Below are 22019 nucleotides of genomic sequence, written 5' to 3'. Positions count from 1 at the left end.
GCCTAACAAGATCATATCAGCAAAATTTTTAATATAATCCCACGCACGAGTGTTGCAGCGTATTTGCAACAGGCGCTGATTGCTAATGGAAACGAGTACAACTCATAAATAAAACAAGCAGATTGTTATCCGTATTTATTTAAAATTATTTGGTTACTAATAATAAATTCAGTATTTACAAAATACTATTTGCCTATCGAATTTATGTGTCCGATTAACCTGTCAGTCAGGTAACAAGTACTTGAAAACACGGCGTAGTGTCAAAACCTGATACAAAATAGGATAGAATTTTACGACTACCTCATAAAATTTTGAAAGTTTTAAAATGCACGTAGAGTTAACATCGAGATTGATCAGAAACAATTTCGTTATAGTCATGTAGTAAATTCATGTAACAGTCACTATCCAGTCGCGTCAAAAATAAACTATACTTAATTGTTCACTAGCCCAAATAGCAGACTACGTGCGACTAACTGCTGTTGTAATCACCCCGACGGCTGTAATTCACGATACAACCGACCATGCATGTGAAGTGTTCGTACTTTGGCTCACATACAAAATTTTGAGACCATATTTCATTACAGAGCAAAAAAACGCCGAAAAGGAAAGTTCACAATACCGAAGCAGATACTTATCTACTTTAAAAATATTTTTGAAATTATACAACATCACTTGCGTTTGTGAAACCCTACAGTGAACCAAAGAAGAACAATTAAATTACACCTAATAAGTGACTTAAAACTAGAAAAGTCTCTAATACTATACCAAACTATATTTTTTTTAGAAAGGACCACGCGGTGGGCCGTCCGAAACATTTTATCTTTATCTTGACGACCAACAACTCCGTGTGCAGGAATAGTTTACAAAATTTGACTTCAATTTAGGAATACAAAGATATTAACAAATTCACGCCAACGCATAAGTGCGTTTACGTGACCGTAATGAAACTGTCACAATTTTGTAAACTGTACTGTGGAGTAACTTATAACATGTAAAATTAGGGGAACCGTCAGCTGACAGACTGCGTTAACGGTTGTAATTGTAACTTCTGGATAATCCAGTATAGTATTGAAGACACGCTTAAAATTAATTAGTGTTATCCTAATCGCCCGAGCGAGGCGAGCGGTCGTCGGCCGCGCCGCCGTTTTGCCGCGGCGACGGTGAGCGAGAGACGGAGCGGTCACGCGACGGCGAGCGCGAGTGTGAGCGAGAACGCGAGCGAGACTTGCTCACGCGACGCTCCTCTTCACGCTTTGGCGACGCTTCCTTGCTGCGAGAGCGAGATCTTTCCCTGCGGAAGAGAAAGACCTGTGAGAGACTGGTTACATATGATAGGACATATCGATTATTAAAAGCACATGCTGCTTTTAAACATTGATATTGCCCGTTCTTGGTTTTGTCATTAATTCTAAAAACCGTTGGACATAAATGATAACAAGAATAAATAAAATATTCTCCAACCAATTATTCCACCAGGCGGCGGCAATGCCAAACCCCAAGCCCTAGAAATCTGTGAGATACCCCATAGCATATGTGAGAACCTGTATAAAGCCGGCAGTCTTCGATATACAAAATTAGAGCCTTAATCTTTCTAATTTGTCATTCACAGAGGAATACTAAAAAATTATCAGGAAACACAGAACAAAATTAAAAACTTTAACTAATAATAAAGAAGAAACTACTTACAGCACACTAAAATAAAAATTAAATACCGTTTCAAATAAGTACAAACAAAATGCATTAATATAATAAAAGCTTCAAATAATACAGGTACATAAAAAAGCGGTGTTAATACCGAGCAAGTATCAAGGGCTCACCTCGCCGCCTTCGCCTCCGTTTTTCTTCAAGGATTGGGAAACACGGAACGAGTTAATTAATAATTATGAAATTGTGCTGTCAATATTATGGTATCGCAAATAATTTCTTTCAAAATATGCCAATGATTATCTGATTGCTGACAACAATGCTTTTTGGCACACAGATTGTTGTTCGAAAGACGCCACTATGGATCTCTCAGGTGTGTCAGATGTGTTACGTTACTTGTGCAAATAAAATAATCAGTATCACACCTCGGTCTTCTGAACAAATAACTGGTCCGCGCATTGTCGTCATCGTGATTGAAAGCACACGCGGACTCACTTGGATTTGTCGGGCGACCTGGACTTGGAGCGGTGTCCGTTGCGGTCCTCAGACTTGCGGTCAGAGCGGCGGGAGGCCGAGCGGCGGTCGGCGCGGCGGACTGGCGAGCGCGACCGAGACTTGGAGCGGCTGCGGTCCCTAGGCGCGGCGCGGGGAGGTTTAGTTTATAGCTACAGCTACGGTTATGTTTAACCTTTTCAATGCTAACAATGGAAATCAGTACAATATTACGCTTCTCTCACACATGAAAATGCTAAAAGGTACAACAACTTTGATCATTTGTTTTTTATCTTCTCGTGTAAGTTGCGTTCATTGTTAGTTGACTTAGCATTGAAAAGGTTTACGTCAAAATTCAACAATTGATGGAGTCATTTATAAAACCACAAGGAACTAAGCTTAAACGCCGAATACTGAAATCTTGTATCATTCAATACGGTACTCGCGGCTCCATAGGATTCCCTGAAGCTCTATTTATTAGGCACATCAATTGACAAAGTTTTGACGTATTACGAATTATACATTAACCCACGTATGTAATGCAATAGCGTAGAACACTGCAAGAGATTGCATTACATTTACAACATACTACCCACAGGAACGTGAGATACACAAATACCTACGAAAAAGGTACGCTACGTACTTACGTTTTTAAATTTTGCTCAGCGCAAGTAACAACACACCTAGCCAAATGAATACTAGGTTAATTCTCAATTATCATGCAGTATTTTGTTCGATCATTAAGTTTTACTGGAAGGATTAACATCCATGCAAGCGCTAGGTGTTTGCAAAAAAATACGGGAAGTATACAATTGCATAAATAAATATGCTTTAATTCACTTCAAAATCAAAGATAAATTAAGCGGCTTTAGATATAAGATCGGATAAAACTAAAACAGATCTGTTCGCTCATGAAGACCACTCTAAATATCTGTAATAAAAACCACACGTGTGTGTCACATAAAGGCGTCTTCAGTCGCTGTCGACACTATCTTGAAAACACGAGCTTTACTCGTACCAGTCGACGACTTCTTTCAAGCTACTATATTTGTACAAACACGGTTATCTGTTATACATTAATGTTTATTTCTATTCTACCATTTGCTGAGCAGGGGTGTGCTTTGGTGAGTGAACTGATCAGTTACTTGTGACTTTTAGTGATAGAATTCCATCGCTAAAAGATCACTTTTCACTTAAGATCTAGTACTTACTTAGAACGCGACCTGGATCGGGACTTGGCAGCGGGGCTCTTGCTCTTCGGGCGAGACTTGGAGCGGGTACGACTGCGTGCGGCCCTGAAAATAGTTTTTTTATAACAGACGTTTCTGGGAAAGAAGTATTAAGAAGTGCAAAAGAGACATCAGTGGTTAAGTTATCAACAAGGGTGTTCTGCCCCGAAAGATGGTAAAATGTATAGTATCATCATACAAGTTGGTATTCTACTTACTACTACTACTTGGGGATAGGTTTTTTCAAAGAAATCTAGATTTGCTAAAATCATTTTGAGATTCAGTGAGCTGTTTGCATAGCTCGACTACGCGACTCGCACTTGTACTTTATAAATTTGTCGTAAGGTCACTCACCCCGATCGCGAGCGGCTACGGCGTGTGCGCGAGCGACTCCTGGAGCGACTCGACGAGCTGCGCGTACGGCGGCGGGACGACCGACGGTCCTCCACGAGCCGGATCCTTCGCCCGTTCAACTCAGTACCATCCAATTTCTCGATGGCCGCGCGCATGTCAGAGTGCGTCGCGAACTCGACCACGCTAGAATAAAGTTCTTGTTAGTGGTCGGTGGTGTAGAGGCTTACAATTGTTTATTATGGAAGGGATATTCTCAGATTAAATTTGGCATCAAGGTTTTCAGCCCCGAAAGATGGTAAAATGTATAGTATCATCACTAAGACCGTTTTCCTTATAAATAAATAAGTACAAATTGATTTTTTTTTATTAGGTATTGAATTATTTTGATTTGTACTGTGTTATGTTGTATTAATCTGTTATTCTGTTTTAAATAAAATTAAAAATAATAATTGAAAGAACAAATTAGAATATAGCATTGAAAACAATGCAGAAGGAGTAACTATCTTAACACATAACTATTAGGTCTGTCATATTACTCCAGGATATAATCAAATACCAGGTAACTTGACAACACAAATCAAACCTTATGGTTGGTTATCCAACGCGGTGTGGTTGTCACATCTCATTACAGAGTTCCTGTAGCCACCTATACCTTCTGATTAAATCATCGACAACTGCATAATGCATTATGTCATCCACAGACAGACACCAAGATACTTTTTTCTTTTTCTAAACTAGTCAATGAGGACATGGGTACGAACTTACCCCTCATTTCTATGCTGCTTGTGTGCGTCAGCGTAGGTGACTTCTCCTGCCTGACGCATGTAATCCTTCAGGTCCTGAAAACCAAGATAACACGTTACTATCGACATAAGCCAAGCTTGAAATACTTTTCCAAAAGTCAACCTCAGATTTAAATTGGCATCAATACTCTTCAGCCCCGAAAGATGGTATATAAAAACGATATCATCATGAAAGTTTATTTGAATGCAAGTAATAATAAATAGAAGTTATTTGTTTGTTGACTTTGGGAAAAATATAATTAAACCACAAATGAAACCTAATGCCCTAGCTTTGCCTGCATGTATTTTATAAAATAATGATGACCAAAAATAATAATAAAATGCGTCCGCAACAATGTTTTCGTATTTGGCTACCAGTTGGCAAATGTTTATGAATGGATTGCGATCTGTGAGCTCCAAGCAGCGTTTGGTCCATTAGGGACTGTTGTCACTCTGGGGTTGGATCAGTCCAGTTACATAACTCCGATATTCTCCAAGGCTCTTATTTGCGTTAGTCTCTTACATTTACATGCTAACTATTTCCTCTGCTATCTTTGCTTTCATTATCCTTTTTGTCTGTCCATGATTGTGGTATTGCATTTCTTCACCAGATTTCATGTTTGTCGTGCGCTCGCATGTGGTGAGGTAACTTTTGGTTGTGTTCAGGTGTGCCGCATCCAGATTCAGGCCCAGTGTCCAGGTCTCGTCTCCATGTACAATAGCTCGTTCTTCCAATACATAAACAACACCTACAAAGAAACTCCAAATACGAAAACCTGCCCGACCGTTAGTAAGCAAGGATATTTGGAAATAAACAACATGACTTACTCGAAATGATCGTCCACATAGTCAACTAACGTAATTTCGAATCGGTGTTTGATGCAGCCTTAAATGTGAACAGTCGCAATGTGAACTTAAATTATAATAATGAGTACAAAATGATTTAAAATGGGAGTATGCACATAACGAGAGCGGCTCCTTTGTGTGTGCCCCCCGTGGGCGACTTTACCTTGTGGGGGACCGGGGCTGCTGCGGGGGGCGGGGGCGCCGGGCCGGGGCGGCGGCGGCGGCGCGGGGTTGCGGACCGATACCTCCTAACATCTCGCCTCAGACCACATCACACACTGCGCTACATCGAGGGCTCAGGGCACGAAACGCCATCCACTGTTGTTTTTAAAAGTTATCTATAAACTTTGGATTAAGTTTGTAAATAAGTGTAAAGTTACAGTTCAGATAATGAAGTATTTTCATGATAATGCAAAATACTAAGTTCACTGACTAATTAATTAAAGCAAGTGTAAATTACATAAAAAAAGGTTGACTACTATGTACTTTACATTTAATTGGCTTATGGCTTTGTCTTTTGTGAAGCAAAAGGAAAGTGAGTTTTCGAATATGAAGATTGTGGTCAATTACATTGACTAGGTCCCATTTGCGTGGTCTTCTTTGCTCAATGGACGATGATCATCTCTGGTTGGATTTGTGTCCGTACTGATGTCCTTTCTGGTTGCCTTTGTAGAATCGGTAACATTCATCGATTGGTTTATGCCGCCTCCAAAGTGTGTCATCTTCCAGATTGTCCAATACTTCCTTTTCCATCCATGGAGTCATCTGTCCTAAGTGACAATGAACTTCGTTTCGTCCTGGCTGCGAGCTTGGTTGGTCCATGCCGCGGTTCCGTGGAGCGCGAGCCGAGTGTAACCGTGTGGTGAGGTAAGACGCCCTGCCCTCGTGACCGTCAAGCGCCATGAGTCCAGACCCTGGGTGATTGGTGATGGGGTGATGATGGCCCAGTCTCATCTTCACGGGAGATTCTTACCTGCCAGCTAATGCGGCTAGACAGATTTTCGACGACTAGCCGATACTCCGTCCTCGTTGGCGGCCCATATCTGTAATTGGAGTCAGTGCTGTAAACAAAAATAAAAAATCAAGTAAGATTTTCAAATTTTGTTCACACAATATATGTAGTACAATAAATGCTGGGAAGGATACTATAATTAGTCTAGATGCGATAACGGAGGGGAAGGGGGGTTGCTTTATGTCAGGATAATTAATTGCTAGTTCACAGAGGACAGTTACAGAACTACAGTACCCGGCGATAAAGATTGCACATCGGTCTTCGGAAAAAGACAATTGGCTGTTCACGACGATTTCCGAACAATGACGACCGTCGATCAATCATCGTATTTATTAACATATTCACTGCCACTGACGCATATATGCGTTTTCGGAACTTCGCCCAGTGCCGCTGTCATAATCATTCATACATTTTGAACGCACATGTGCGTCGGTGGCACCTGTGGAAGTCAGGTGGCAATGAATGCATTAAGTGACGTTTTATATCAAATAAATACTGCACCTTTATGGACTTAATTAGTTTACGGCAAATTAATGACATGTAAACTTCGGATATCTATAGAAAGCTGTTGCAACTATTAGAAAAAGGATAGTTCCCTTTTTTCCTAGAGATGCCATCATACAATTTAAAGTTTTGGGGGGTTTCAACAACTCTTTATTATATATTTCAATCTAAATACGTCCATATCTATTGCACCTGTACAACGACTGACAAACGTCACATAAATAATATGTGACAACGCTCTACGAAGCCGAAATTAGACGAGTCTCTTTCCAAAGACCGATGTGCAATATTTATAGCCAGGTACTGTATTTCGAAAGTTTTGTTTATTGTGAAAGTGCTTTTAAGCTTTTAGAGAAACCAGTCCAGTAGTTTAATCATGGAAAAACTTTCATACAATTGAATTATAATTCCATTATATTATAGGGATTTTAACATAATTCAAGATTGTTTTTTACTTACATATAGCTGCAAAATAGCCAAATAAAAATATTAGGAACCAGAAACTAAGTTAAAACTATGTAAACTAAATGTGATATTAACATTTAACTGATTTGAAACTAATTATCATCTCATCAAGTTGTTAGGGTTATTGTTTAAGGTCTCGAACTATGAAACTATTATGTAAATGGAAATGAAAGTAAAGGGTGATGAAAATTAAATAGTGAAATGATCTAATAGAACATCTATCAGAACTAACCAAAGGACAAAATACACACAAAATACTGTCAATAAATTTTGAAAAGTTAACCAAGAAACTTTGCTTTGTCATTTTTCGCAACAAATTTACTTTGTTATGAAGAAAAAACATGAAGGCATAGTAAATAAAATAAGAAAATAAATATAGATATTCTTTTCATTTTTATATGTGCAAATTACATTGAACCTCAAGGTGCCTTATAAATTTCTTGGTCGACTTGGCGAGGAAGCTAATGAACATGACAGGCCAATTTTTATTTTTGCATGTCATGTCCAATATTATGTAAGTCGACAATGTGTTTCAAATGCACTATTTTTTAAAAGCCATCTTTTATGAATAGCTCAATCACTACGAATTTAGAGACACAACTTAAGAAGAAAAGCCCAATAAAGATAGCAAAAGAAACCAACTGGTATAAGCAAGGGAAACATGAAAAGCAATAACTTTTAATAATAAACCTATATTATTGAGGCAAATGTGAGGCATGTGTTACCTTGAAAGTTGTGTCTCTAAGTTGTGTGTGCAGAAACGTGTTATTGTTAGGGAGAGCGATAAATTTATTTGTGATTGCACATTACAACAACGCCACAACAATTTTTTGCAGAGTATTTTTTTTATTAGTCTGTTTTGTGCTCCACTGCTGGGCAAAGGTCTCTCCTCTCTTGCTTCATTCTCGCCTATCAAACGCGAGAGAGAGAAAGTATGTACAATAGGTATTTTGGCTGCAGGTGCAACAAGTCTGCAATTAAAAGTACCCGCTCGAAATAGTTAGGTTACTTAGATGCAGAACCTGTTAGTAGTGGCAGCATAAGTTACATCCGCAAAATGCAGTAGTTTCATAGACATGTTATAATTTACTAGCAGGAAGTTGGGTGTGGGTCTTGTACTGTAAATCTACAGCAGTGGTTCTTAACTTACCAGTCCATTTTGTAATGCTTTGTATTCTGTCATCTGTTGTCATAGACCAGTTAAAATTATAGCAAACTCATCTTTGTAAATTAAACGTTATGAACCACTGATCTAAGGGAAAGAAAGACTAGCAATATTAAGTGCTTTCAGATAGGCTGGAAAAAGCCGCTTCTCTTTTGGCGCAAAGTGTTCCGCTACATCGTTCAGCGAAATGCAATCAACACGCTAAGAAGTTACAATCACAATGATCCAGTTAGTAGAAAATTGCAATTGATCTTTGCATGTGTTTTGTTGATTGCACCATTTAATAAACGATGGGCCTCAGGGACACTGTCCACGTGCATAGCGTATTCGTTAAAATGCAGTACCAACCATCATACCTGTCAAGTACTTTGTCATATTAATGATATTATTGTAGTGACAAAGTTCATGAATAGTCAAATAATTATGCAAGAGTTTCTATGGCAGCACTGTAATTCCTATGCTATGAACGGAACAGTTTCCCTCGCAGAACACAGCGACAAAGCGATCAGCAGGCTAAACAAACCACTAATGGCCAGGGTAACGTGCAAAGACAAACAAACGTTATCTACTCTGGGTTTTTTCGTGCGTGCAATACAGACGCGTCCCGTCGGGGCGGGTGGTTGTGCGACGGCGGCGCGCGGCGCGGCGGCGGCTGGTCGCGGCTGCGCCAGCGATCCGACCCTCGCGGCATGCCCCGCGCGCGCTCCACCGTCACCCTACAACATAGCGGTGACACTCACTCGTACCGCGAGCCGCGCCCGCGGTCGCGCTCGCTGTGCCTGTCGCGCCGGGACCGATCAGCGCTGCGGTCGATGCCTCGCGCCGGCTCCACCACCACCCTGGGGGCATCCGGTCCACTGTTAGCACTGCCCGCGCCCCACACACTGTCTCCACATTGCATCCGCCATACACACCGCACAGACAGTGCCTAGCACTCCACATAGCCACATACCCAATACACTGCCTACCTACTCAACTTTAGCAGAAAATCACCTTTTCTTGTTATGCAAATATCTATTTCCTTACCTGCCTTCTCAAACATAAAATCCAATACACAACAATCCACTTAAAATAGCTATTATTGGTTCAATAGCTTAATTAAGATTCCAAAGTTATTGAGATCCACATAAAAAGTAAGATTTTATACAAGAATATAGCATCACTGTTGTAATATGAAAACATCAGATTCTCATATCATTCCTCTGTAAACATCAAAGCAGACTTTAAGATGCCAACACAAAAGAAATAAAAAAATAATGTGAGCACCATTCTAAACATACAAGGACTTCCATTCTTCCATACTAAAGGAATCAATTATTAGCTCTCCATACAGATCTTGCAAAATTGTGGAGCCGGCTGATAAAGAAAAATTAGTTATACATACATGGGAAATAAGAACTGAGTTATGAAATTTAACTTTTAAATTAATTCAAAATTGTAAATAAAAATTGAAATCTTATCAATTGATAGACATGGCAAAGTTATTGGAGGTTAATACTTCTAAATGTTAACAAACAATCTTGCCCATGCAAAACATCTTATTTCTAGTTTTGCATAGTGAAACAAGACCATTAGTTCAACTTTAAAAAAACTAATCCTCGTTTGTCATAAAGTTGATCCTTACCTTTCACCAAGTAGCTCCTTGCCGTTAAGTTCATAAACTGCATCATCTGCATCTCTATAGTCCTCGAATTCCTGTAAAATAAAGGATGTAATGAATGAATATTGATTTCAATAATTATAGCTTTGTTCTAGATTTATGCTGTCAACCCTAACAACAAATAAAGCTACTTAGAAATAGATGTTAAAGATTAGAACCCCTTCCGAACCCAGCCGATACAATTGTGCGGGTTAATTACATTTAAATTTGACATGGATTGTACACAAGGTCCACTGTCACAACTCTTACATTTGAATTTGAACTTGACATGAATTGTACATAACGTCCATTGTGGGAACTCTTTTAATACTCAGCTGGGTTTGAAAGGGTTAGGGTTGTAACATTTAATAAAAATTAAAAGGATGCTGTCAAAAAAAACAGTGCTATCTATTTCAGATAAATATATAGTTAAAATAATTTCAGTTATAGGGTCATATAAATCAGCTCTGTAGCATCCTTAATTTCTTAGTCTTATAACAAAACAAAGCAACATATTAATACAGGTAGGTACAGCATTGATAAACAAGGGTATTAACATGCAAACAAATAATATTCTTATCTACTAAGGGGCTATTTCACCATCCATTGATTAGTGTTAACTGACGGTTAAATGTGATGCCGTCTCCGTCTATTCGAACAAAACAAATAGAGACGGCATCACATTTAACCGTCAGTTAACACAAATCAATGGATGGTGAAACAGCCCCTAAGTCTTATTAATATTATAAGTGTGAAAGTAACTGTGCCGAGTCTATTTAGATGAAATTTGGTATGAATGAAGATAGCTTGAGACCCTGGGAAAGACATTGCATAGCTTTTATCCCAGAACATTGCAGTTCCGGCGAAATAGCAATAGTTAAAATAAAATTAAAATGTCTCTCCGTGTCTGTCTTGTTGAAATAGGCTCATTTGAAGAACTTGATAAATGATAAGATAATATCTTTATCAGTATATTGTTAACACTTACCACAAAGCCATATCCATTTTTGATGAGGATATCCCTGATTCTGCCAAATCCTTTGAAGAACTTCTCCAAGTCTCTGTCCCTAACGCCGAAGGGCAAACCGCCGACGTAAACGCGCGAACCCACCATTTCTGAGGCAAACAAATTGATTCGTCAACAAAAACGTCAATACAAAGTTATATTACACAGCCCGGTAAATGATATCAACTTGTAGAGGTTATCTACAGTGTAGATAGCGTGCGCCCGGTGTATTCTGGAAGCGTGACGAGCGTCTTCTGGCGACACGGTCACCTAATGCCACATTTACGCACGTCAATTTACAAAAAGAGCCTCATTAAGGATTCTCATACTACAACTGATAGACAAATTACAGCCAACGACATCGTTAAATAGTGAGTAGCACTATTTAAGTTCATAATGGCTCATTACGTGTTAATAGATACGGACAGCGCTACACTCTACGACGCATACTTTGGCCCGTTGTTTTCTTGCGCTTCTTGAAGCGATTCAGACTCGGCAGGCGACCGAATAACTTACTACAACTTACTTAGTTATTAGTACAAGACAATGAAAATCAGCATACCTCACGTAACAGCAAACGATCGATATATCCAAAATCAAATCGAGACCAAATCATACAATATGGCGGCGTGCGTGGCCTGTTCCAAATAAACTTATTATTATTTTCGCATTCATTGCTCACCTGCTTTCTCCTATAACAAACACCACTACATACAAGCCACTGAAATCACTAATAAAGTACAGATTTGTTCAGTCCTGTTAAGATATCAATAATATTGAAGCAAAATATAACTCCGATTCAATGCACGTGTAAAATGGATGGAACGACCAATTCCGGAAGTGAGTAAAAATGGCGGGCACGAGCACGAATGACCAGCGGGGCTACTACGAAATTCGAAAATCGAAGTTCGTGTAGTTCCGTCCCTCTGACACTTATACTGCTTACAACAAGAGTGAAAGGGGTGGCACGATATAAACTTCGTTTCCGTATTTCGGCGTAAGGCAACAGTTGTATTGTATCCGTGTCCGGTGTTGCTAGATTTTTCTTTTATTTCGGCTCGGTGCACAATGTCCAAACGGGTGACGCCTAGTAACATATCAGCTTCAAACTAGTCGCAGACCAATCTTCCCATTTATACAAAATCTTGCGTGCCTTTACAACCTTATATTGAAGGTTGCAAATTGATAGATCTTGATCTTGATAAATTGATAGATCTGGCCAACGAAAGCTGTTCCAGACAAACCGCGGCAAATAAAAAAAAATGAGGCTGAAAATACTTGCTGTACATTGATTAAACGATGTTGATACTTAGATATTTATTTAAATTTTCCAGATATTAAATTATACTCGAGACTTCAAGCTGCATCAAAATTCATTATAGTAATGTGTGAAAGTTGATGATGCACTTTAGTACTCCCTTGGTAAATTTAATGACCTTTGTCAGAGCCCATTTACGCACAGTCCAGACGCATCAATTTTGAACTAGTTTGACCAGTTTGGCATTTATATCTTCTAACATTTTAATTCTAACATAATCTTATAACATTTTCCATTTTGAGGATGGTAGGAGGTTGAATTAAACATAAAAACAATTAAGTTATTTCTTAAAGCAGAAATATTAAAATTATCTAAGCCGGGTTAGAATGACAATAACTCAATTTTAACAGTCTCAAAAATGATACCAGATTAAAGTTTCGTAATAAATGCGTGGATTGCTTTCGCTGGCCGTTCTGTTTATATTTTGTCGCCATGACGGATCATATCATGACCAAAGAGTACCTATATAGAAATCATGACATATTTATGAGTAACAAATTAAATGATATTTACATCGATAGTAGCGATAGAGCTATATATTTCCAAAAAACTAATTGAAATAATATGATATTACGGCATCCAACGGACATTTAAGATACTCAAAAAACATAAACCATAAACATATGGTATATGCTAGTGCTGCACTCTGACGGGATAAAATTGCAGTAATATTCTCTTTTGTGCAATTTTTGTTGCCCATGTAAGTGCACTTTAATAATGTGCGCCGAAGCTAAAACAAAAGTGTCAAAACAATCTAGTGCGTTTGTTTAAATGGCAACACCTTGAGCCGGAAGTTGTAACATAAACTAGTATGTTAAGCTAGTATTTTTTATTTCTTGGCAATCGAAAATCAAAATCATAATTATTTGTAATGTCTATGGTCAGTTATCATTTTTCAGGGGGCTACTATGAAATACGAAAATAGAACCTTATGTTTTGCTTAGCCGTCCGCTGACGCTTGAATTAATTAATACGATCAAAGAATACGATACAGATTATTTAACACGAGAGCATCACGAGAGTGAGAGCGACGGTACGATACGAACTTTTTGCCATCGTGTATACATTGTCGGAAAGTTGAATTGAAGTTCATATTTATTTATCTTGTTTTCTCAATGAGGGCTACCGTTTTTTGTCTTTCTAGATGGCGCCACTGTTGCGTGAGATTTTTAAGTGTGGCTTTCAGTCTGTTATTACGGGCTAGAAAACAAAGTTTAGATTACTTAAAACCGTACCATATAAATATCGAGCAACCACAGTATTGCGTAGTCCCGTTTTGTTCGGAAAAAAAGGGAGGACAAAAGTTTTCGAACAAGGACCATGTATACATTGCCCCTTATCACATAATTGCCATAATTACTTTCAGGTATTGCAAAATATTTACAAAATTATTCAAATTATAAATAAACCCGCTTAGCTCACGCAAAAACTATGAGATTCGACATTTCGGAGACCTTACCAAGACCTTACGCTACACTAGCGCGAACGCAAACGCGATAGCCCTCATTAGCTTCAGTAAACTTTGAGTAAACTTCAGTAATCTAGTTGAGACATAGACAAAGTATAGTATACTATACTTTGTCCATGGTTGAGATAACAAGATAAATACGAACTTTTCCGATAAAATAAGATGGCAAAATATTTTCAATAAATCTGTATGTTGTGGGAGACCTATAAAAACGTTTTACGCAATTTTGAAACTAAAGTTAAGTTAGATATTCGAAAATCGCTAATAGAAAATAAATATGGACTTCCATTTAGAATCAAATATGTACCTAGTCAATCAAGCTTGAATAACGGAATCACAATTTAGGGCTCAATGAGGGCTATCGTTTTTTGTCTCACTAGATGGCGCACTGTTGCGTGAGGTTTTTAAGTATGGCTTTCAAAGTGTGTTATTACGGGCGTGAAAACAAAGTTTAGATTAAAATCATATTTAATACACCTTAAAACCGTACCATAAAAATAACGAGCATGCCACAGTGTTGCATAGTCCCCGTTTTGCTCGGAAAAAAGGGAGGACAAAGGTTTACGAAAGACAAAACTGTCTCAAAACACAGACATTCATTGCCCCGGAACGCATATTTGCCATAATTAATTTCAGGTAATGCAAAATATTCACAAAATTATTCTAATTGTAAATAAACCCGCGTAGCTCACCCAAAAACTATGAGATTTGACATTTCGGAGACCTCACGCTACAATAGCGCCTCTAGCGGCGAATTCATACGCGATAGCCCTCATTGCATAAAAAATTAAAAGCTAATAGTATTAGTGATTGTATTCAAATTCACTAATATCAAGCTAATACGATTTGTTGGTAATTTGTTATGCAACAGCAATGAGGGTTTTCACAGAGTTTTAGCCTTATGAGTGTTTGAGCCCAGGGTCCTAACCGGAGTACATTGTATAATAAGATACCTAATATATTTAACCATATGACCATGTTGTTGGATAATTATTGGGTATAATCATAAAAATTACCAATTAATTAAGTTCATGTTCTTGATATTTTTTTCTGTTTTGAAACTGTGCAGTTTTCTTGTTTTACTACATTACTAATAATAAGCACCTAGGTTTGCTTGTTACTGCCATGATATTTTAGTTTGAACTTCAAGTTTTATTCAATCATTTAGATATCAGGGAATCGCAGGTAGGAAGGTAAAACACCATTATAAAAATCAAATTATTTTATTTTCATTCCAAAAAGCCAACATGCCACTCACTAATGCAATCCATTAACTATGTTTATAACATAATTACTTTCTTTGTAAGAATGAAAATTATTAAATGCAATTTTATAGCATGTCTATTTTCTTTCAATTAACTTAAAATAAAGTAGTAAAGTATTAAAAGAAATATGACACACTATTAAAAAATACTGCCTTACATGAAATTATAGAAAGCTCTAGTATTTAGAGACTTTCCCTGTGGTTTTAATGATGTTAATGATCAATTTACGTAACTTTAACGAAACGTAAGTGTAACGAAAATTAAAAACCAAATTATTTTTAAAATTTACTAGATTACCAGCCGTTTCGCCGGAAAGCGAAAAATAAGGCAAACCACAAAGAAAGTTTTACCTATTAATTTAATTCTACTTAAACATTCACCATCCGCTTTCATTTAAGAATGCGCCACACAACATTCATACATAAGGCAGTTTTTAAATGTCCCTTATCTGGTATCAATTATTTTAATTCACTCAAGCGAGGCGGTGTTAACCCTTAGTATCAAAACTAATATTACTTTAACAAATTAAATTATGTTAAAGATTTATTACTATATACTACAACTAATGTAGTTAAACATGTACCTTCTCGAGTTTAGTAATTAATACACTGATACCAAACTAAATAATTTGTTTATTGCTTTAATTCATCAATTCATAGTAATCAAATTTGGGAATTATAAACACATGGCTATTTTACATAAGGCTGTGCTGGCTGAACAATCAGGGTGGCCAACATTTATATATCACGTCCTAAAAATATGAACACAGACCTTATCACCGCGGAATTAAAATTTATGCCCTCCATATTGCAAATAGGAAAGTAGAGGTTGAGGTTAATTAAATATCATGGGAAAGTTGACACCAACTGACCTAGTCACAACACAAACTAAGCAAAGCTTGTACTATGGGTACTAGGACACGGATAAACATAGGTACGACATACTAAACGTACGTTCGTATTATTCATACAAATATCTGCCCCGACCGGGGATCGAACCCGGGTCCTCAAGTTTCTCATTCAGGTTCTCTAACCACTTAGCTATCCGAATCTTCGTAGGTCGGAGAACTTTTTCTGTGTACCTATGCAAAAGTGTCCGTCGAAGCGTTAACTAGATGTCGCTACGGTAGCATAAGTGGGTAAAATGAAAAGATAATTTATAAAATTCAATAAAATCAAAAATATTTTGCACATTGGTCGAAAAAACTACAGAGGCTGGATGTAAATGAATATTTTTTCTACTCTGAACACTTCACTCCATCATCTACGCCACAAAATTATTTTAATAGGGATTGCTACACTAGCGCCACTCTGGAGGAATTCGGAACTGTTATTTAACTGTAAACTAGAGATGGACCCCTTTGCAAAGCACTCTCCCATATGAGACAGTTCTGATTAACCTCTACCCTTCATATTTTGCAGCAAGTTTGCAACTTGCGAATATAAAAATGAAATAAAGAACTATTTGTCTATGATATATATAGGTTGGAATACAGCCATAAGACTTCAAACCCAAAGGAATATTGGATATATTGAACAAGTATTTTAACCATACAAACTAATAATAAGGGAAATACTCGTAGAAACGTCAGCAAAAAGCCATAGGTTTATTTATTTTCTCAGCTTAATTGCAAAAAAAATGGGTTATTCAAGTGTGGTTTATTAACTAAAATGTAAGAAAAAAAACGTGTGCGTATTAACAGCAAGAGAGGTGAAAAAGAGGCGACATCGATTTTGGAAGGAAATGCACACGATAACATTTATATTCCTCTTATAGTTAGTGTGGTTAACTTGGTTAAATATACCCATTAACCGTTTTTTTAAGACTGTTGAACTAAAGACGGATTGAAATAACTACCTAATAGACAAAGGCGTACCACGGTACACCAGCCTGCCTATTCTCAGATTCTTCACACGCAAGTAAAATACGCCATAGTTTTAAAATCGCAATTGATTGCATTTCTTAATTAAAACATAGTCAAGAAATTATTTCATCGCTATTATAATAAATTTTAAAATTATAATACGTTAAAATGTATTTAAATTTAATTTATAAATCATGATTTCATAAAACAATATTGACTTCTTTAAAATTTTCAAAATAAAATAATTTTATATGTTTATATGTAACACACATATGAGCGTTGAATAAAGTAAAGCCAAATAATGGTTCTCTTTTTTGTTTTGCTCGCATCGTGTATTGTATCAACAAATAATATAATATTTTTATAATATAAATAACAATTACATTATCAAATTGTCAGGCACTGAAAAAGATGTTCATTTATTTTATAATTTGTTAAAAGTAAAGCCCACCTTCGACTACAAGCGGAGCTGCAAATTCGTCAATTGCATAGATGTCCTTCCCATTGAATAAGATTTATGACTAAGGGGCTGTTTCACCACCCATTAATTAATTATGTTTGACGGATAAATGTGATGCCATCTCCGTCCATTCGAAGAAAAACAAACAAAGACGGCATCACATTTATCCGTCAGATAAATTTAATCAATGGATGGTAAAACGGGGGTAAGCTTACTCCGCTCCGTTCAGTCCCTTACTTCCGGTTCCGCTCGTTACCCTTTTTCAGTGGACGATGGGCACATAAAGTTTTATAAAAGTCAGTCTATTCACAACTTTAAGTAGTAAAATAATCCACAAAAGCGGAATTGTAGTATTTTTCGTCGTTACGTAATTTATATCTACATATTGAATTGACGTTATATACATAACTTTATAAGTATATGGTGTGTAATGCAAAAAAGTATGACATTTAAATGAAAAAGTTCACCAGTGTCGATTTAAATATATCTAATGATATGTGGATTATAATATAATATAAATCATTATTTGTCAGTATGGTCTTAACTATTGGAAAGTCATTCACGTCATTATGGCAGTCTTTACTACAGTTCAAGGCCACAGTTGTGAACGGGTACGATACAAAAGATAAATTAAAATGTGAATAGGTAAATTACCTAAAAAACGAATACAGTTTTTTTTATACTTTATTTCAGTAGTAATTAAATTACTTTTAAGAAAATTGACAGTTGAAAAACATCTGATGTTCCCTCCTTCAATGATTCTCACAACGATCGGTCTTTGTAAAACTGTGTTAAAAGTCCACAGTAGGGATTGATTATTATGATAACCCGTATAAATGTATTTCTTCTAAAGTCGCTGATAGTGCTATGCATAAAAAACATACAATAAACATAAAATACGTGACATTTTTCAATTGTCTTGTGGCATAAAAAGGAATAATTCACTTATTCTTAAAGATAGACACACTTAGCGCACTCTTACCTATTTTAAGTATCCTAACAAATAAACTTGTACTAAAATAGGCATGCGTCTAGACTACCGTAACACAAACTTAGTAACGTTTGTCAATTTGTTAGTATAATTTAATACTACAGATCAGTACCTATATAATACTACTTTGAACTTCATCTGATACAGATGATACTTTTTTTGGAACACTTTTTTATTAATTTGAACTATTTCGCTGTGAGCAATTAAGGAATATTAATTAGGAAATTGGTCTCATTTCGTTAACATTGAAACATTCTCATGAATTAACCGTTTTTAATATTAAAGTAAAACAAAACTCTTTATCTAACAAACCTACCTTGCCTACTTTCCTTTCAAACACATTTTTTTTCCTTTTTCGTTGGTGTTAGTAAAATCTTCACTCGCTATATACTTAGTCGTACCATCAAAATGCTCTATTATTCCAAATGTTAGTTCATAATCATAGCATCAAAATCAAAATATTGCTTCACGCAACGATGTCAAAGAAGATATTCTAAAACCCTTCTTACTCAAGTAACATGTCTATCCGGGTACTGCTAATAACAGCATAAGATCATTCAGTGGTTGGCACTACTACTCATTCCAAATTGCCAAATAACGTTACGCTTTGCGCGCCAAAAAGTAAGCCATTGCTAAACCTTTGCACAGATACAACAGAATTGTTGTAATGGTGCGTTCACACAGGCGGCGGACCGCGAACGTAACGCAGTTGGGGTGTTAGCGTTTGAGCGAGAGAGTTGAGCGCGTCGCAACAGCGAGGACGCTCGACTAGCCATGCGGCTAGCAGTAGAGCGACGAGACATAGCTGTATAGGCAGCGACGAGCGTAATACTCGCCACACCCATCCGCTGCGAGGCGTGTAGTCGGGATCACCCGAACCAGTTTTCTTGCCAAACACAGCGCTCACACTACGTTCTCTGCAAAAGGCAAAAACTAAATAAAAAACCGCCTCGTAACATGTCATGTAACGCGGTAGTGAATTAAGTAGATGTATTAACTTACGTTTCGTCTTTTATTTTCAGATCAGGAATGCTTTGTTCCACCAAAACACGGCAAGATTCTTGCAATGTGCGTACCTCATTTTCCGTCTGCTCCATACGCTGTGAAAAAAGAGTAAGTGTTGTGTTGTTAAAAATACATCGTCTTATCGTTCCGTCATAGCGAGTTATTTTATTTATACTTCTGGTAGGATTGAGAAACTGGAGACTGGGTCGATAACCTAACTATAAGAGCCTGTGTCTGTCAGTTGTCAATCCCCACTTAAGAATGACTATAAGTTACCTAAACAGTCTTTATTGCAAAACTACACTTAAGTAGTTTTCTAGATTCTCCTTTACCTACCTTTGTAATAGCTCTGTGAGCGGGTGAATTGGGCGCCAACGCGGCTTGCAAACGACGAGCCAGTTCTCTCAGCGTGTTCAAACGCCTCGCGCGGCCACCCGCGCCTTCACTGTCGCCGTCCGATATGCCAGAGTCGGACAAAGAGTCGCAAGTTGAGCCACCCTGTGATAAAGAAGTTCCTAGTTTAAAGAATAGAAATAGATTCATCATCATCATCATCATCATCAGCCCGAAGACGTCCACTGCTGGACAAAGGCCTCCCCCTTAGAACGCCACAATGAACGACAACTTGCCACTTGCATCCACCGGTTTCCCGCCACTCTCACGATGTCGTCAGTCCACCTGGTGGGAGGCCTGCCAACGCTTCGTCTTCCGGTTCGTGGTCGCCACTCGAGGACTTTATTACACATATAACACGGAGACATAGATTACCTATATATTCCCATTTTTTTATATCGTAGACCACTTTTATAGTTTTACTGTTTTCGGTGGACCTGCTGGTACATTATGTCCCGTATGGTCTCTCTAGGACCTCTGTAGGTCCCTCGAAACCATTTTGGGAATCTCTGATATACAGCATATATTTTGTTTTAGTTTCATAGCTGATGATGATGTTATCCACGTCAAAAATACTGCCATGGTGAATGTACCTTTTTCTTATCCACGAGCGAAGCAGCCAGTTGCCTGATCTGCGCAGTGACTTCTGTCTGGTCCCCGATTACGGGACGGTCGCGCAACGCTTCCAACGTGGCCATGTCCCCTCGTAACGCGCCTTGAAGTTCGCGCAGAGCACTCTCCCACTCTGCCCAGGCGCATACTGCCTTTTCCAGAGCGAGGAGCTCGTTTGAAGTACTGGTGAAGAAAGGAGATGGAAGAAGAAATTTTTAAAGTGCGTTATAGTTCATTAAACTTTTAGAAATATGTACTTTCTGGAACATTTGATTAATATGGGGTATAAATATTATTATTTGTGATAAGCATTTGTGGAAAGTCCATTGAAACCAGCACTGGATGATGAATCAGCTCAGCATGGCGGTATTTTATTACAAGATCAACAAGAACCAGATACAATTTTACCTAAATAACCTAATCGCATATCACACATCACATCACACACACATCATTAGCCTATAGCAGTCCACTGCTGGACATATGCCTCCCCCAATGAGCGCTACTGTGCCCTGACCTCAGCTAGACGCATCCAGCTTCTTCCAGCAGCCTTTCGCAGATAGTCACTCCACCTGGCCGGAGGGGTCCTACACTAAGTTTACCAAGACGCGGTCTCCACTCAAGAACTCTTTAACTCCAGCGGTTGTCGGTAATCGCATATCAGCTTCACCAATTTTATTATTAGGTGAACCAGTCAGTAAGCTATCAATTAAATAAAGATATGAACTCACCGTTGGTGCGCATCATCCCACAAAAGGAGTATCGAGGCCAGTTCGGTCGCGAGCCCGCAGTCGTCTGTTTCGTTCTGGCCCAGCGCCTTTCGCACAGACACCTTAATCTTCAGCATTGATACTTTGCATTCTAGGAGACGTGAAAGGCGATCCTGTAGAACGAATAAAGTTAAATTGAAAATACTGTTGCATATTGTTATCAGTCATGTCGTGTCTAACATGTTAATTTAATTGCTTAATAACGACATCTCTTGTCCGGGTGAGCGGTTAGTTCCAATGGAGTGCTGAAAGTTTCTCGATGAGGGCTACAGCATAGATGTCGCTAGTGTCGCTGCTTAAGCTGAGATATGTGGTGCATAGGAGAAATTCGTGTCTGTACCACTGTCCAGCGGTGGTGTAGCGGTATAGCACGCGGCACGGATTGCCGAGGACCTGGGTTCGATTCCCAGCGCTGGTCTTATTTTTCTGGTTTTTCTATGCATCTATATTTCAGTTTGTATTTTCGATATGGGTTTTACGGGATGACCGTAAAAGTAACAAAAATTTGGAATTGAAATAAAAAATACAAAAAGATTCCAAAAAACCAATCTTAAAATGTTATTGCTTGTAGTGACTTAAATGTTTTTTAACAACAAATTGCAAATCATACGAGTAATTGATCAATTATTATGAACGGTCCCGAATAAGGTTACAGCCATTATTTACGATAAAACTGTTTTTTAATTTACTTACAGCAATTAGAAGTTAGAAGTAGAAGTAGTTAGAAGTTAGAAG

At 37.8% G+C, this 22019-nt stretch overlaps 2 protein-coding genes across 12 annotated transcripts in view; both read right to left on the bottom strand.

Moving 5' to 3' along the window:
- Positions 1–122: 122 nt before the first annotated feature.
- Positions 123–12000, bottom strand: B52 (serine and arginine rich splicing factor B52). Of its 11 annotated transcripts, none has more exons than XM_074103167.1 (11): positions 11821–12000; positions 11121–11248; positions 10118–10188; positions 9063–9209; positions 6321–6408; positions 4485–4558; positions 3720–3902; positions 3348–3431; positions 2140–2277; positions 1818–1841; positions 123–1291 (listed from the first exon to the last, which is right to left on the bottom strand). In XM_074103167.1, exons 2-11 carry the CDS (start codon positions 11244–11246, stop codon positions 1102–1104), a joined length of 1125 nt encoding a protein of 374 aa, XP_073959268.1. In that variant the 5' UTR covers positions 11247–11248; positions 11821–12000; the 3' UTR covers positions 123–1101. The 11 variants fall into 11 exon arrangements, with proteins under 11 accessions (XP_073959268.1, XP_073959270.1, XP_073959274.1 ...); XM_074103169.1 differs by having other exon boundaries at positions 6321–6390; XM_074103173.1 differs by having other exon boundaries at positions 6321–6390; positions 9093–9209; positions 11821–11999.
- Positions 12001–15131: 3131 nt separating this feature from the next.
- The window catches only part of klar (klarsicht), a 413798-nt gene continuing 406910 nt past the window's right edge, over positions 15132–22019 (bottom strand). The window contains exons 21-25 of the mRNA XM_074103166.1: positions 21246–21397; positions 20496–20697; positions 19846–20007; positions 19507–19604; positions 15132–19421 (exon numbers count right to left, since the gene is read on the bottom strand). Of these exons, the coding sequence (XP_073959267.1) occupies positions 19181–19421; positions 19507–19604; positions 19846–20007; positions 20496–20697; positions 21246–21397 (855 nt within the window). The 3' untranslated portion in view covers positions 15132–19180. The remainder of the gene's footprint in view (positions 19422–19506; positions 19605–19845; positions 20008–20495; positions 20698–21245; positions 21398–22019) is intronic.

The sequence above is a fragment of the Choristoneura fumiferana genome, chromosome 20 (genome assembly GCF_025370935.1).
Source record: "Choristoneura fumiferana chromosome 20, NRCan_CFum_1, whole genome shotgun sequence".
Classification (NCBI taxonomy): domain Eukaryota; kingdom Metazoa; phylum Arthropoda; class Insecta; order Lepidoptera; family Tortricidae; genus Choristoneura; species Choristoneura fumiferana.
This window is presented reverse-complemented; position numbering and strand designations above follow the sequence as displayed.